This window comes from Drosophila serrata, unplaced genomic scaffold (genome assembly GCF_035046125.1).
Source record: "Drosophila serrata isolate PLE 108 unplaced genomic scaffold, ASM3504612v1 contig_362, whole genome shotgun sequence".
Classification (NCBI taxonomy): Eukaryota; Metazoa; Arthropoda; class Insecta; order Diptera; family Drosophilidae; genus Drosophila; species Drosophila serrata.
Window position 1 is genome coordinate 1,592,698 of NW_028257260.1, and position 16,834 is coordinate 1,609,531.

The 16,834-nt window shown below is 30.8% G+C and overlaps 1 protein-coding gene across 4 annotated transcripts in view; it reads left to right on the forward strand.

Annotated features, from left to right (window-relative positions):
• LOC110179108 (uncharacterized) overlaps positions 1-16,834 on the forward strand; it is a 50,174-nt gene that overhangs the window by 13,164 nt on the left and 20,176 nt on the right. For 3 of the 4 annotated variants that reach the window (XM_086839110.1, XM_086839109.1, XM_086839108.1), the window contains exon 1: positions 13,970-14,715. The exons of the other annotated variant lie outside the window; for it this stretch is intronic. In XM_086839110.1, the coding sequence (XP_086695236.1) occupies positions 13,970-14,715 (746 nt within the window). Of the gene's footprint in view, positions 1-13,969; positions 14,716-16,834 lie in introns of those variants that run through there. 4 annotated transcript variants of the gene reach the window in all.

Consider the following 16,834-nt stretch of genomic DNA (forward strand, 5'->3'; position numbering starts at 1 on the left):
CCGCCTTTCGCTGGCGCAATTCCGAAACCAAATTAATAAAATTCCACAGAATTGCTGCTGCTGCTCCGCTTATAAATCCCCTAATTAAAATTAATTAAGCTTTTGATTGGCTTTCATTACCATTCTTGTTTATATCGCTTTTTTTGCTTCTAGCAGTTAAGTTGGTTTCATTCTGAGATACTTATTAATGATTAACTATAGTGTTGCATCAAACAAAGTTGCTTTTTGTAACAGATACATGTTGGAATTAAATTTATTTCTATTTTCTATTTCTATAATGACAAAATTAATTAGTTTCTTAAGCAAACATTTAAATATTCAATTATTAATGATGGGAAAAGCAATAATTTATTGTTTTGTTACCTTTATTGCAGTTCGTTGATTGACGGTCAGAACGCTGCGTCATGTTGTTGTTGCCAACGGAAATGTGTCCAGCAGCAACAACAACAATTTCAACAACAACAGCTACAACAACAACTACAGACAACACCAACTACAGACAACTTTAAAATTGCCCAACGAAAAAGTAATTTGCAAAAATCATAAAAAGTAGCGTATATATAACTCCTGGCTGTATAAAGTGAATATATACAACCAGATCTTAAGTGGAACAAAAAACAACATACAAAGGCCAAGCGCGAAAATAGCCAGAAAATTGCTGGAAGTCTTTTGGTTCACACCAAAAAAAAAGAAATAATAAAAAAGATACATATAAAGCCAAGAAAACTTGGAAACGCGACAACACCGGCAGCAAACACCCAGAACAACAATTATAGATACAACTGGAGCAACAATAACAAAAACAATAACAACACCAGTAAAAAATACAACAAAATCAACAACAATAACAACAAACCACAACAACAACTGCAAGTGTCGTCGTCGCAGGTTTCTTATGCGCAAAAACCATTCTGTGATATCTCAAGACCCAAAGGTGAGTGTTGCACAAACATTTCGACGGTTAGAAAAACATTAAAAAACAAAAAAAAAACAAAATTGAATTTCCAAAGGAAACCAAAGATAGAAAAAACCACTTGGCCTGCGGAAACGGAAATGCATTAACCTTTAGTCTATCAAGGTGTTTTATAGAGGTGATGTGATGTGGGTTTAGAGGGGTAAATGGAAAGCTTTTAGAATAGAATGGGAAATGGAATAAAGTAAATAATCATGAGACCATAGGGATATATTTATTAATAAATTCATAAATTATATGTATATATGTATATATTTATATACACATATTTATTTACTAAATGTTATTAAAGAAAATACACACAAAAGCTATGATTGCAATTAAATAAACTCTAAAGCAAAGACCTCAATAAATTCAAGTAATTATATAAGCTTATATAAATTTTTATCGAACATACATTGCATAATAATATTAATCTTCCGAAGTTAAAAATAACAAGAAAGGAAACTAACTTCGGGATGAAAAAATTCGAATAACCTTGCAGTTATAGAGATAAAATCGGAATTCGATGAAAGTTAAGCTTAGTTCGAAATAAAATTGAATTGAAATTGAATCGATATTTATTAATATTTTTATAAGCAATTTTTTTCAACAAATCAAAGTTTAAAAATTTCATAACTCTGCCAAAAAAGCATTAATTTCAATTCGGAATGTTTTTTCGTGTTGGTTTTTGATAAATTAATAAATCTGCATACTCAGTTTTAAATGTAAAAATAATATATATATCTATTTTTAATTTTTGACAATTTTAACGATGTAGCCCCGTTCCCTTTTTTTTCTAAAAATGGAAAATTAAAAATTTTTTGGGGCGGAGCTAGGTAGAATGGTTCGCCTGTTAATGCTGATCAAGAATATATATGATTTATAGGGTCGGATACGACTCCTTCCTAAGTTTTATGCTTCTAACTGAAACTAAAATCTCCTTCCAAGGGTATTAAAAGTATTTCAGAAGCCTGGATAATTACAGCTACGAGTTTAGAAATTATGAAAATAAATAAATTCAAATCAATTATAGAATAAGTTCTTCCATAAACAGCCAATCAAAAGCTAGTTCAACCTTTATTAAATATGTAATTCAATCTTAGCCAATCCCATTTTTTCAGTCATACATTGATTACGGTTCTTTTCACTTAACAATTTTCTTCCTTTGCCCGCTTCCTGGTTAGATCTTATCGCACCGGTTGTCCCTCATGATCGGTTCTGACTTTATATATATGTATATATATATACATTTATAATTATATAATAACCCCGTGTGGTGGGTGTAGCTCCAATTCGATTTTAAATGGGAACAGAACTGTAATTGCTACAAAAAAAAAGGGGGAAAACGTATTGACTATGACAGTGCACAGGGAAAAAATATATATAAAATATATATTTTTATATACATTTATATACAAATATATATATAATTATGGTTTATTTTAATGATTTTTTAATAGATTTTTACAAGAAAATAATGAAGTATTTTTGTAGGTTGTAAAAAACTGAATTCTATATTAAATAAATATTTAAAGAAATGCTTTCTGTATTCTATATACTAAAATTTATATAATAATTAATAATGTAGCTTATGAATTCTCACAATATACAGCAAAGAAGTATATAATTTTGCAACCTTAAATAAATAAATAAAATCTTAAATAAGATATTTAGCAGTTTAGTTTTTGTTTCTCCCACTTTTTTAACTCCAAGTAAATATTTTCTCATAGCTACCATAAGATTTTCCGCAGTGTAAAAACCAGTTGGTGACTGGAAACCACGGGGGGGCACATTCTTCGACTGTCAGTGACAATTAGAGAGCAAATTATGCTAACTAAATATGCGACGTGTCGATCTGGGTCTCAGTTTTGCCGCCCGAAGAGATCGGGGCGTGGCACTGCACTCCATGGGTTTGGATTGATCCATTTCGATCTACTCCAGACCCCGGCATAAGTTGCATAAGTGCGGTTGGGCAATTTTCATTGGCTTCCCTGAACTGCGGAGTCGACTGACTGGCAATTATAATTACAATTATAGATTATCGGGAGCAGGAGAAAATGTGATTTACATTTTTACATGTTTTTTTTCTGTTTTTTTGGCCAGAGGCAGTGCTGGAAAAAACCGCATTAGTGGGAGTGTGCCATCGAGTGGAAATGTGTCACTTGTGTCAAGAAAATAACTTCTCGTTTTGGTGTTTGATTGCAACACGGTAGTTAAAAAGGTGTCAATCAATGGGTAAAGACCGAAAGTTGACAACTTTTGCCAGTTGTTGCACACCTAAGAGTTTGATAAATTATAAATTATAAGCCTTTCCTTTAGTTTTGTAATACTGACAGTAATTGTGTTTATTTCCGTTCGATTTAAGGCTGTTCCCATTAAAACCAAACCCTTTCGGCACGAACCCCAGACTTTGTCTTATTAGTTAAGAAATAAACCAAGACTTTAGGCTAAGTAGGGTTTAATCATGATGGGAATGGGGGAGACTGGAGCCAGTATCTGGATACCTGGCCAATGACATTCTGGCCACTTTGCATAATAAAGTTGTTGTCTGGGTCTGCCTGTTCCCACGCCCAGTTCCCCAATAGCTAAAGCTATTTTTTCCCCCACTATTTAATCAAGTGAGTTTTTTTTATTGCTGTGTAATTTTGGAGTGGAATGGAGTCGAGATATTCGAATGACACAAGTTTCCGCTTAATTGAGGGTTAGGTTCCATATAGATATAAATATTTCTTGGTACGTATGCGCAATATTATCGAATGCCTGACCGAATATTACGCATACGCGATGTTGGCCGTTGGTTGTGGAAAATGCAATTTAAATTGTAGCAAGCCAAGGCACTATAAAAGAAAAACAAAAACAAAACTCCCTCGTAATTGCATCATTGCATATATAGACTGATCAATCAAGTTTCAGGAGGGAAAAATAACAAATACAACAAAATCATAATAAATGGGGGAAGCAATATAAGCCCAACGAAATTCCACTTTTTAAATCAATGAATATTTTGTAAACATTTCTCGTTGTTATTATGGCTCTTGTTGTTGTTATTACTTGTTGGTATTATTGGTGTTGTTGGTGTTATTGGTGTTGTTGGTGTTATTGGTGTTGTTGTCGCTGGCCCAGTTACGCGTCGAGCATAACTTTACACATAATAGCAACAAAAATCCATAGCAACTCTCGCTTTCACACCAGACTGGACGGAATACAGAATGAAATATATGTATGCGCTTTATGGCCACTCAACTTGGGTTTGGTAAAAATGCCTCTCCAAGACGTTCAGTCTCTCTTGATATTTGTTGCCAATAAAACAGAAACAGAAACACCGCCGATAATAATGCTTAATGAAAAATGTATAGGAAAGAGTCTTATGCAAGGCCAGAAAGAGTTTAGGCATAGAAAATACCCTGTAGAATGTATAACTCTTGTAGCTAAATATGTATAAAACTACATATAGTAGGTTTATAAGCATAATTAATTTTGATTGCATTGTATTTTAACTTATTGTTCATTGTTTACAATTAAAGTAAATTCTAGTCATGCTTTTATATTTATTTTTTAATTTGTTTATGTTTAGTAAGAGCATATCATTCTAGTAAAGTAAAGTGAAATTTTAGTCATTCTTTTCAATTTATTGTTTAATTTAATTATGCTTAATTAGGGCAAATCATTCTAGTAGAGTAAAGTGAAATTTTAGTCATGCTTTTATATGTATTGTTTAATTTTTGTTACGTTTAAGTCAGGCACAACATTCTAATAAAGTAAAGTGAAATTTTAGTCGTGCTTTTACATTATTATTTAATTTGTTTAATTAGAGCATATCATTACAGTTAATTCTAGTTTATAATTTCCCGGAAAATCATAGGTTTGTTGCTAGTGAGATTGTACAGATATTGTTCCATTTTTTCTTAACCAAATTATTGAACATAAATCTGCAGATCAACTACCAAAAAAAGAGAGCGAGTTGGGAGAGAAAAAGTAAGCTAAAGTAAAGTAAGGCAAAATGTTGCACAACTAAATCGCATTTATTTAAAATTCCAGACCAATGCGAGCTTGGAAAGGTACGAGTATCAACGTGAAACAACAGTTGAAATATTTAGGTGAAAATCCATTCAGACTGGCTCTTTGGCGGCTTAACAATATATATTTATATATATATAGAAATATATATGTTTGTATGCAAACCGAGCCTGATCGGATCGGGAAAGCGGCGGGGTAAACCTGCAGCGCATGTCCCAACCTCACAGGTTTTTTTTGTTTTTGTATTTTTGCATTTTTTTTTTTGGGTTCCACAACGGTATCCAGGGTATTTCGCCCCCACGCCGATTGAATTTTTGTGTCTCAGTGTTTTGTTTCTTAGTTTCGGTTGCCTTGTATTTTCATTTTCCTGTCTCTGATTTTGGCCTAGCGATAGCCAAGTGACTTATTTTCGCCATGTTAAGGCCTCGACTTGGAGTCGATTCAGGTTAGTTTTAGTTAAGAAATCAGGTGCCATGGATTTTTAATTAGACTTAAATAAAGCCCATTGATTAAGGGATTATTTTTACAAATTTATGAAGGATTTTTTTATATTTATATCAGTCCATAGAATAGGTAAATATTGGTAATAGAATGTCAACAAAATATGGAATAATTGTACTAAAACTTAATGAGATTCTAGAGTAAGAGGAATGTGTAGCGAGAAGTCTAAGAGATGTCCAATATACTATGTTATGGTATATCCATTAAAATATTGCTCTCATTATCATATCGAATATAACTTAAAGCTTTAGATATAGAAATCTTAAATATAAACAAATATTAAACATTAAACAGGAAGAGATGTCAGCTTCAGTAACCTGAGGTTTTTTATACTTCATATACAGTTTTAAAATCAATCATTCCATGGAAGTTGTAAACGATCTCAAATACATTTCAATTTTTTGCACACCATTAAATATTATAGAAATGTTATAGAAATATAGAATATAAAAATGTTATAGAAGTATTAGTTACATTTATCTTTAATTGCATTCAACGTTAATTTAAATGTTAAATATAAATACTTAGTATTTATTAGCAAATTACTTCTGTTAGTATAAATATGACAACTATTATTAGTATTTATTTTACTATTTTGTTATTAATTCTCTTTTCTTAATGTGAAATAAAATATTAAAGACTTCCTGTAAATTGAATAATAATAACATCAATTCTAATTTGAAGCCTTATATGATAGATACAATTTACTATTAAAGTTTTAGATTTGAGATTGAATTTTCAGTGGTATTTTTTGATATTTATCTTACGAGACTTAAATTGTAAAAAAATGCTATTAATATTACCATAAACTTTATCTAACTTATTCTATAATAATTTATGATTAAATAATATAAACTTGGAATGTTATTTTTAAATACTTAAGACTCTCTGCCCATTGAACAATAATAACTAGTAAATAAGTGATTGATCCTTTTTTTCTACTTTCAATTAAATATGAATCATTGCTTTATTACATTGTCTTGTATATATTTATATTATAATCCATAATCCCCGGTCCACTGTGAACCTTTCCATTCCTATCGATCATCGGCCATGGCCGATTAACCTTCACTCCAATTTGATTTTTGGAATGGCAGCTCAACGCCCAATCGAACTTACCAAATATTTAATTTCGATCTTTTATTCGGTTACATAATAATTCCATGGAAAATTTCTTTCTCCGCTCTAGATACTACATATATGTATGTATGTGTACTTGTTTATTATTATTTAAATTGAATTTTTCGGGGTTTCTTTGTCATTTGTTTTGGCTTTGTTCTGCTATTTCTATTGTTCTTTTTAACAAAAATTAATTAGAGCGAAGCGTTTATTGACTTGTATGGTCAACAGGTGAAAATTCTGGAACTATGTAGTATTTTTAGAATGTACAAAAGCTAAGAATGGAATGTCCAAGAAAACCCGGCATCGTATGAGAAATAATTCCGCAAAAAATATTAACAAGAACAATTAGATAATGTTGAGTCAAGCAAAAGTAACATGAGAAAAAAAACGAGAAGGAAAAAAATATAAATGAATTACGTCCAATTTAATCTATGACACCATCGCCCCAAACTGCTTTCAAATAATCTAATTAAATTTAAGTAAAGCAACAGGCGCAGCAACAACAACAAAGAATTATTTATTGCCAATAGCATTTTGGCCGGCGTGTTGCCTTTCATTCAATATACAAAGGCCTACAAAAAAATAATACACATATAAATATATCTGTATAGGAAAGGTAGTCTAACCTAGGAAGTACCGAATTAAGATACTCTTTAATATAATAATATATAATCTGAATTAAATTGTTTTGTAAAACTAATTACAAATCCGAAGCTTTGCTTTCTTTATTTTTTGTTGCTAGTTTATAATGGGACTCTTGCCCAATTTGAAGGCATTATCCATAGACATGTGTCTATATGTTAGTACTCTGCGACTGCCAAATAATTTAAGAATTAAGCCACTTTGGTTGTACCCTCGTTGCGGTTATGAAAAATGCCTTCAAGTGGCTGGCGGCAACTCCAAGGCTTGGCCTGGAACGTGGTCGCCTCTATGACGAATCTCTGGCGGTGCTGGTGGTGCTGGTGGTGCAGGAGGGGAACCCCCCAGAGATCATAGATTGGGGATCAGGTGTGGGGTAGAGGGTAAGGGGGAGGAGGGGAACTGGCACTACAGGCACCGTTAGGCACCGACCACAGCGCACGCGAACAGTTTTCATTATTTACTGTTTATGATACTCTACGCCCCAAAAGTTGAACTTTACTTGTGTTAAGTACATTAACTATAACATAGAATATAACAATAAAAATTGTACATAAAAAATAAACAAATTGCAATTGGTATTTGTTATATTTTTTATAGTTGGCATTTGCTATTGATTTATGTGTTGAAAATATATAAAGTGATTGCAATATGAATTGCTAGTTGAATTCTTTACAATAATTATAATCTTTATAGGTAACATTTAAGCATTAAAGATTGAGACTTTTAAATTGAATTTTAAATGTTATAGTTTATATCTTTTGAGATTTGTATAGTAAAAGAATGCTGACTTTTATTCCTATAAATTGTATTTAATATATTTTGCAATATGATATCTATTAATTTGAATAATTTATATACCTTTTAGATGATATTTTCAGCTTCATATTACATAGTTTGTAAATAATTTGCCTTTACTTTTTATATATATTGAAAGAAATCTGTTATTTTAAGAAGTTTTTGATTGAAGTTATGTATTTAAGCCAAACAAAACTATATTTTTATTAGTTAGTTAGTTGCCTTATTCGTTGGTTCACATGTACATTTTATATTCTATATTTATTTAACGAGATTTTAATATTCACTTCGCGTTAATAGTAATAGAATACTGTTAAGATTTCAAAAGCTATATAATTTATTTTTTATAGTATTTTCCTATATTCATAATTTTCTGAGATATCTTCTACTTTGTTTTTGATGGTTTTCTAAACAATTAAACTTTACTCTTAACACAAGTAAGACAGTTTGCTAGAAATATTTTTATTTTAGACAAGTTTTCCATTGAATTTAAATTTTAGTGAAAATATTTTTAAAATATTTATTAACAAAATCATCAACTTTATTTAAAGAGTATTTTATTTTGGCTGTCGGTCTGCCGCATTTTGCTTTAACTTCTTTTTTGATTGCTAAACAACAATTTGGCAGCCGCTGTTTGCTGTTGGCTGTTGCCGTGGCTGGTTCTACGAACAAAATGAAAATGAAAATGAAAATAAAGAAAAAATAAAAATTAAATAAAGGCAGAAATTGGAGCGCAGTGGACAGGCGCAAGTCGCCAGGCACAAGACACAAGCGGATTCCTACCCAAAGTCCAGTCCCAGTCCAGTTTTTTAGCCTTAGTTTTAGCGTTTTCGGTTTCGGTTTCAGTTTCTGCCTCGAATCACGTTCCATTTGATTGTTTCTATCTTTTTGTTGTTGTTGTTTTTTTTTTTTTTTTGTAGTCTGCTAGCATATTTCTCTATTTTTTTCTTCTTTTTTGTTTAGTGCACTTTGCATTGTTTTTTGTTTTCGGGGTTTGGCAACTTCGCCCAACAATAAAAAATGCTCCAAGCATTTGGCGTCTGCACTTGTGGGCGCCAATAAAACCAAAAACAAAAATTAAGCTATGGACAGCAGACACTCGGTAAGGTGGAACAATAAAAGAATAATTTGGTTAGTTCTTTTAAATAATTCCCCGAGACTAAACTAACAAATACTCCTTTAATGGAGTAGGGTATTTAGAAAGTAAATTATTTTAAATTTATTTATCAATTTACTAGTATGAATATTAAAACTAAAAGTTAAATATGTTATAAAATGAATGCAGTGAGGTGCCATTTTTATACCCATTGCAGGGTATTATAATTTTAGTCAACAGCTTGCTAAGCAGTGAAGAAGTCATGTCGACCCTATAAATCATATATATTCTTGATCAGCATTAATAATATTAATTTTTAAAAATTTGGCAAATTATTTAAATTTTAAATTGAGAATGCAGTTTTTTTAACCTAATAAAAACTAACACAGAACAGCTTTCCGAATTGAAATTAATGGACTTTTGGCTTAGCTATGGATTTTTTAAATTTTGAAACGCATTATAAAAAAAACCATTACGTATACGTAATATTACCCCAATATAGAATATCACGCATACGTACCATTGTCCTCAAGACACCAGATAATCTTTCCTTTAAATATTTTTAAAAAAATCTTATTTTCAGTGATTTATTTTGGAACTGGGATATAGTTTTATTTATACCGTTTAGGGAGTTTTACTTTCAGTAATTAAATTATCATTAATCTTTTTAAAACCCTAAAAGACGATAATACTTTCAGTCAGAGGCTTGCAAATTCGTGATGGAATCATTTTCGACCCTATAAACCATATATATTCTGAATCAGCATGAATAGGCGAATCTTTCTCTGGCAGACAAAAAGAATAATAAAAAAATTTCAATTTTTTTGAAAAAAAGGATAGGGGTTAAAATTTCCAAAAATTGTAATTTTTTCTGCATATTAAATTTAGTATGCAGATTTATTAGCCTTAAAATAACTAACATAGGAAAGCTTTCCGAATTGAAATTAATACTTTTTTAGTGTAGTTATGACATTTTTATATTTTGATTAGTTGAAAAAATGGTCTTATAAAATGTCAATAAATATATATTCAAGGAAATCAAATATTTTAAGCTTAGTTTTATTATTGATTTCCGATTCGATTATATAATTCTAATATGATTATAGAATTCTATTCTATTTCGGGTGTCATTTTTCCTTTTTTGTTTTATATATTAATATTATATCATTATAAATATATAAATATATTGATTTAAAAATATAAAATATTTTATGTACATATATGGTACTTAATTGAACAAAAATCTTCACAGATAGAAAATGCCTTTAAAGTTAATACTGTTATTTACCTTAAACATTGCACATTTAAAAACAATACACTAAAAGCTTATAATAATAAAAAAAACTAAAGTAAAAATTACATCCATTTAAATTTACAATTTGTTTTTAATAAAGAATTTTCTAAAACTAAACAACTTAATAGACTCTCAATTGACTTTATAATTAAAAAGTAAATGTTAAAATGTAAATCTTTTAAAAATAACTCAGAATCATAAATTTTTATATAATAAATATAGTATATATTGTATATTTTATATATGTTTCCCTTTATGGAGTGCTCACTGTATCCAGAAATCGACAGGAAAAATATGGGGGTAAAAAAGTCTTCAACCTGTCGCGTTTTTTGGTCAATTAGCCACGGCGCGTATGAGTAATGCCCAGAGACAAGAAGTCCAAGCTGGAGCTGAAAACTGAAGTTAAAGCTAAAATACAAAAAAAAAAAAAACTAAGAAACGCAAAAGTAAAGTGTTATTTATGATTCGATTTCTTCAAAGCTCTGTCCTTGATTTCGCTTTTGGCATTTTCGGGGCGTCGAAAGTGACGGGCGATGTTGGTTCGAATTGAATTGGATTGTATTAAATTGATGGGCGGGCAAGCCTAAGTTCTTTTGGACCATTCAAGTGTTGTTATTTTATTTTTTTGCAAACTTAAGCCACAGAAATCGAGGCGAAAAAGTCTATTTGGTAGGAATAATAGAATGCTTATTGTAAAGGAAATGTTTCTTAGAGAATAAAAAGGGAAAATACTTAATTCTGTCCCGACAGCTTTCTAAAAATATAAGAAATAAAAGTTTTTATTAGCTTTGAGTCTTAAATTGTTATTGTTGATAATAGAATAATTATTTATATACAATTTCAATGTTTAATTGGTAAAAAGAACCTGGATAAATGGGAGTAATTTTGCTAAAATACCTGAATCACTGTTTAATTGTTTAATTTGATTTTCTGAAGAATATTGGTAGGTCTTCAGAAGTGATTTAACAATTAAATAAAATAATTACAATAATAATAACTTACCAATTACTTTTGAAATTAAGTTATCTAGGGTTTATTCAAGTCACACTTTTTCAGCTTTAGCATGAATATAAAACCACTCTAAGTAAATGTTTAAAAGGCATAAAAACTGTTATTTTGAATTAACTTTACTTTAAATACTGCAAATTAATTATTAGTGTTATGAAGTTCTATTAAACAATTTTTTTTTAAATTATAATAATATTTTTAATATTTATTGTTTATCACTTTAAGTATAAAGTGATGTTAAAATAAAGTGGCAAATTTAGTAATAACAATGTAATTATTACATTTAGAATAAAGTTTAAGTAACCTTTTTAATAAAGTTTATAATTCAAGTAAGCTAACGAAATTTCCCTTAATTCCCTATTAGTATTTCCTTTTCAATTTCTTATTTTTCCGTTATTGATTAAATTTTCAACATTGATTTCATTTCCCGATCGTTTTTTTTTTTTTTTTTTGTTTTGTGTTTATGATTTAGTTATTTTCGTATATTTTCAATTATGCAATCGAACGGAAAAACAATCGCTTATAGTTTGTTGGAAACTGCATTCCTCTTTCTTTTATTTTTCCAGCGATGCGCTCAAGTGCATTTGGAAAAAACGATTTTTTACTTCAGGTTTCTCCTTGGTTTTTTTTATTTTATTTTATTTTTTTTTATAAAGCGACGCGTGCTTAAATTTTCAAGCGTGTTTTTGTTACTGCCGCTGCTCACTCATGTTAATTAAGTGCTCTCGACAATTACAACTACAACAGCTGCTGGTTTGAGCGTTTTTCCTTTATATTTAGTTTTTTGAAGATTTTTTGGTATTTCCAATTGATTAACGGTTGAATGAGCCTCTTCAGACCTTCACGTTTAAGCCATTGTTTGCAGGATTTTGGTAAGATAAATGTTGAGAATACTTGTGAATGCCAGGAGATTACATCAATACAATTTGTTCGAGAAGGAATTACGTGTAATTTCTGGGATTTTTTTTTATACATACTCAGTAGGGTGTTATTGTTTTAGTCAGAAGTCTGCAAAACAGTGAAGGAGTCATTTTCGACCCTATAAATCATATATAATTCTGATCAGAATTAACAGACAAATCTTTAAAGCTATCTCCGGCAGAAAAACAAATTTTTAAAAAAGCTTCAATTTTTTTAAAAAAAGGAAAGGGGTAACATCGTTAGTATTTTGAAAAATTGGCAAAAATTAAATTTTCTAAATTGAGTTACAGATTTATTACCCACTCAAAAATTAACACAGAACACCTTCACGAATTGAAATTAATATATTTTTGGCTAAGCTATGGATTTTTTAAATTTTGAAACGCAATATAAAAAAACCACTACGTATACGTAATATCGCCCCATCCAACATAGAATATCACGTATACGTACCATTGTCCACCACAACCCCGGATAGTCTTTCCTTTAAATATCGAAAAATAGTCTTACCTTCAGTGATTTATTTGCTAACTGGAAGATAGTTTAATTTACACCGTTTAAGGAGATTATACTTTCACTAATTAATTTATCATTTATCTTTTTTAGACCCTTAAAGACGAATATAGTTTCAGTCAAGAGCTTACAAATTAGTGATGGAATCATTTTCGACCCTATAAATCATATATATTCTTGATCAGCATCAAAAGGCGAATCTTTCTAGCCATTTTGAAAAGAAAATACATTTTTTACAATTTTTTCAAAATTTTAAAAGGGGTTACATCGTTAAAATTGTCAAAAACTTTAATATATTTTAAATTTTAAATTGATTATGCAGATTAATTAACATAATACAATCTAACATAGAAAAGGTTGCCGAATTGAAATTAATGCATTTTTGACTGAGTTATGAGTTTTTTTAATTTTGATTAGTCTAAAAATTGTTATAATATAAAAAATATTGATAATTATCGTGTTAAAAAATTTGAATATTTTTAGCTTAGTTATTATCGATCTCCGATTTGATTCTATAATTTAATGCAAGGGTATAATGTTACATATAAACTTCGGCTTTCTAAAGTTAGTTTTCTTTCTTGTTTAAATTATTTTATTAATTTAAATTCAGCAGAAGAAAGATTACAAATTTATTGATAATTTACTAACTTAAACTACTTAATAAAAGCTATTTACTATATAATAATTTAATTTTTGCAGAATATCCCATACAAATTATTTAATATATCGCTTATTTAAGACAGTTCTTGTTGTTTTTTTTTTATTTACCAGTTTACTTAATAAAAGCTATTTACTATATAATAATTTAATTTCTGCAGAATATCCCATACAAATTATTTAATATATTGCTTATTTAAGACAGTTCTTGTTATTTATTGTATTTGCCAATCTCAAGGCTACTATTATAAGTATAAGAATATAATAAATATTATATTAAATAAAGAAATTATAAATATTAGCATGGGATTTTTATGTATATGTAAATATGTAAATGGTTTAAAAAATCCCATTTTAAAATTTATAATTTCTTTATTATATATAATAATAATATATATATTTTGTTTACTAAGTTTTCCTTTTATTTGCATTATTTTCCGTTTTCCAGATGGCATCCTTAATCTTGCACTGGATAGTAATAGCTCTGCTGGCGGTGACGTCGCTGACGACGGCAGCGACACCTGCACCCACAACTGCAGCAACAGCAGCAACAGCAACAGCGACTGCAGCACGGCAGCGTGGCGGCAGGGGACAAGGACAGTTACAACTACAGTTACAGTTACAGGGACCCGGTCAGGGACAGTTACTGGCTGGAGTTGGAGGAGGCGTGGCATCCACAACAAGCACTGAGGCGCCAACGCTGCGAGCGCCACGCCAGCGCCGACCGCCAACGACGCAGTCGATTGAGATAACAGTAAGCACTGGTCGCAGTCGCAGTCGCGGTTCCGCTCGCAGCGGCAGCATCAGCAGCAGCAGCACAACGCCGCTTCCGGTGACTACCGTTAGGCAATGGCAGCGGCGACGCAGCAGCACCACAGCAAAAACACCAACAAACACAGCAGCAGAAGCTGCTGCTGCTCCTGGTCGTTCTTCCAGGGATCGTGGAAGTGTGCGAGGTCAGCGCCAAACGCGGGATACTCCGCTCCTGGACAGCGCTGCAAGTGCCAGCAGCAGCAGCAGCAACAGCATCCGTCGCAGCTGGACGGCACCGCCGCCATACAGCAGCTACAGTTCCAGCGACAGTTCCAGTTTTAATTCCAGTGTTCCTGCGGATAATAACAGTGCCAGTGTCAGTTCCAGTCCCAGCTCCAGTCCCAATTCCAGCTCCAGCTCCACTCGTGGCGCACTGAAAACGTGAGTTATTCCTCTGAAATTGTGATCAATATCTATTATATACATATTTCTTATTATACATGTATATATATATCCAAAAATCAATAGCGCTTTATATAATATGGAAAAAGTCCCAAGCCTTGGTATATAGAATCTTTAATTATCGCAAAATATGGCACATGACATTAAAAAAACAATATATTACATTATATATTCGACAAATATAGCATAAGACCTTAAAATGTCGAATTAATATCAAAAATATATCGTAATGTTGTGATTCATATTAATTCATTAACTTTGGCGTTAAATATTGTTTAAGCAAAAGTATTTATTGATATATTATCAATATTTTCTGCTATGCCTTCTCTTAATACCCAAAGCTCTTAAGGGATGTGTATTGCTAAGAGGATTTTAAAACCTATTTAGAGAAGACTATGTCTTTAAGTTTCCAAAATAAATTAAATTAAGAGGTTTTCAATTAAAGTTTTTGTCAACATACATATCTTAATGGACTTAAAATCACTAAAATATATATAAAATATGAAATAATAAATATGAATTTTGCAGGATATTCTAATTTAAGTTAACTGACGAATCTTTCTAGCAATGTCCGGCAGATAAAAAAATGTATAAATTTCTGTTCATTATATAGAAGATTAACTCCATAGCTTCATTCAAATAGCTTGCTCTTAAATTTGTGCTAATTAAATCTCTCACACGGGGCATATGATTCCCAACTGGTTCAAACATTCCCGGAACGAAGTGACTGCTGCTAGCCAAGTCTTAGATATGTGTTGTGTTCCTAAAGGTGCAAGTCATTGTTTATCAGTGTTTAAAGTTAGTAACTGGTCAAAGATACTCACCGTTCAGACTTACTTACTGCTCATAGATACTTACTGTTCAGAGTTACTCACTGCTCATAGATACTTACTGTTCAGAGTTACTTACGGCTTATAGATACTTACTGATTAGAGTTACTCACTGCTCATAGATACTTACTGTTCAGAGTTACTTACTGCTTATAGATACTTACTATTCAGAGTTACTTACTGCTTATAGATACTTACTGATCCTTTAATTTAACATTCGTTTACCTGGCATTTAAATTATATAGTATTCTGATTTGCATATAACTAAAAACGAAGTTCTATAGTAATAAAAGATAGCTTTCAATCAAATTAGATAAATATTTTTGAATACTTTAAATTATGTAATTTATTTTCTGAACATTTTCCGATAGTTCCAATAGCAGCTGTATATATATATATAGTCCACCGATTCGCCATGATCCGATTTATATACTTATAAAATGTTACAGAAAACTAACACCATAGTTTCAGTCAAATAACTTGCTCTTAAAACTGTGCCAAAACAAATCTCGCACACGTGGCCTATGATTCCCAACTGGTTCAAATATCCCCGGAACGAAGTGACTGCTGCTAGCCAAGTCTTAGATATGTGTAACTGGTCATAGATAGTCACCGTTCAAAGTTACTTTCTGCTCATAGATACTTACTGATCAGAGTTACACATTGCTCAAGGATACTTACTGATCAGAGTTACTTACTGCTTATAGATACTTACTGATCAGAGTTACTCATTGCTCATAGATACTTACTGTTCAGAGCTACTCACTGCTTATAGATACTTACTGTTCAGAGTTACTCACTGCTTATAGATACGTACTGAGCCTTTTATTTAACATTCGTTTTCCTGGCATTTATATTATATAGTATTCTGATTTGCATATAACTAAAAACGAAGTTCTATAGTAATAAAAGATAGCTTTGAATCAAATTAGATAAATATTTTTGAATACTTTAAATAATGTAATTTATTTTCTGAACATTTTCCGATAGTTCCAATGGCAGCTGTATATATGTATATATATATATAGTCCACCGATTCGCCATGATCCGATTTATATACTTATAAAATGTTACAGAAAACTAACACCATAGTTTCAGTCAAATAACTTGCTCTTAAAACTGTGCCAAAACAAATCTCGCACACGTGGCCTATGATTCCCAACTGGTTCAAACATCCCCGGAACGAAGTGACTGCTGCTAGCCAAGTCTCAAGTCTCTGTTCCTAAAGTTGCAAGTCATTGTTTATCAGTGTTTAAAGTTAGTAACTG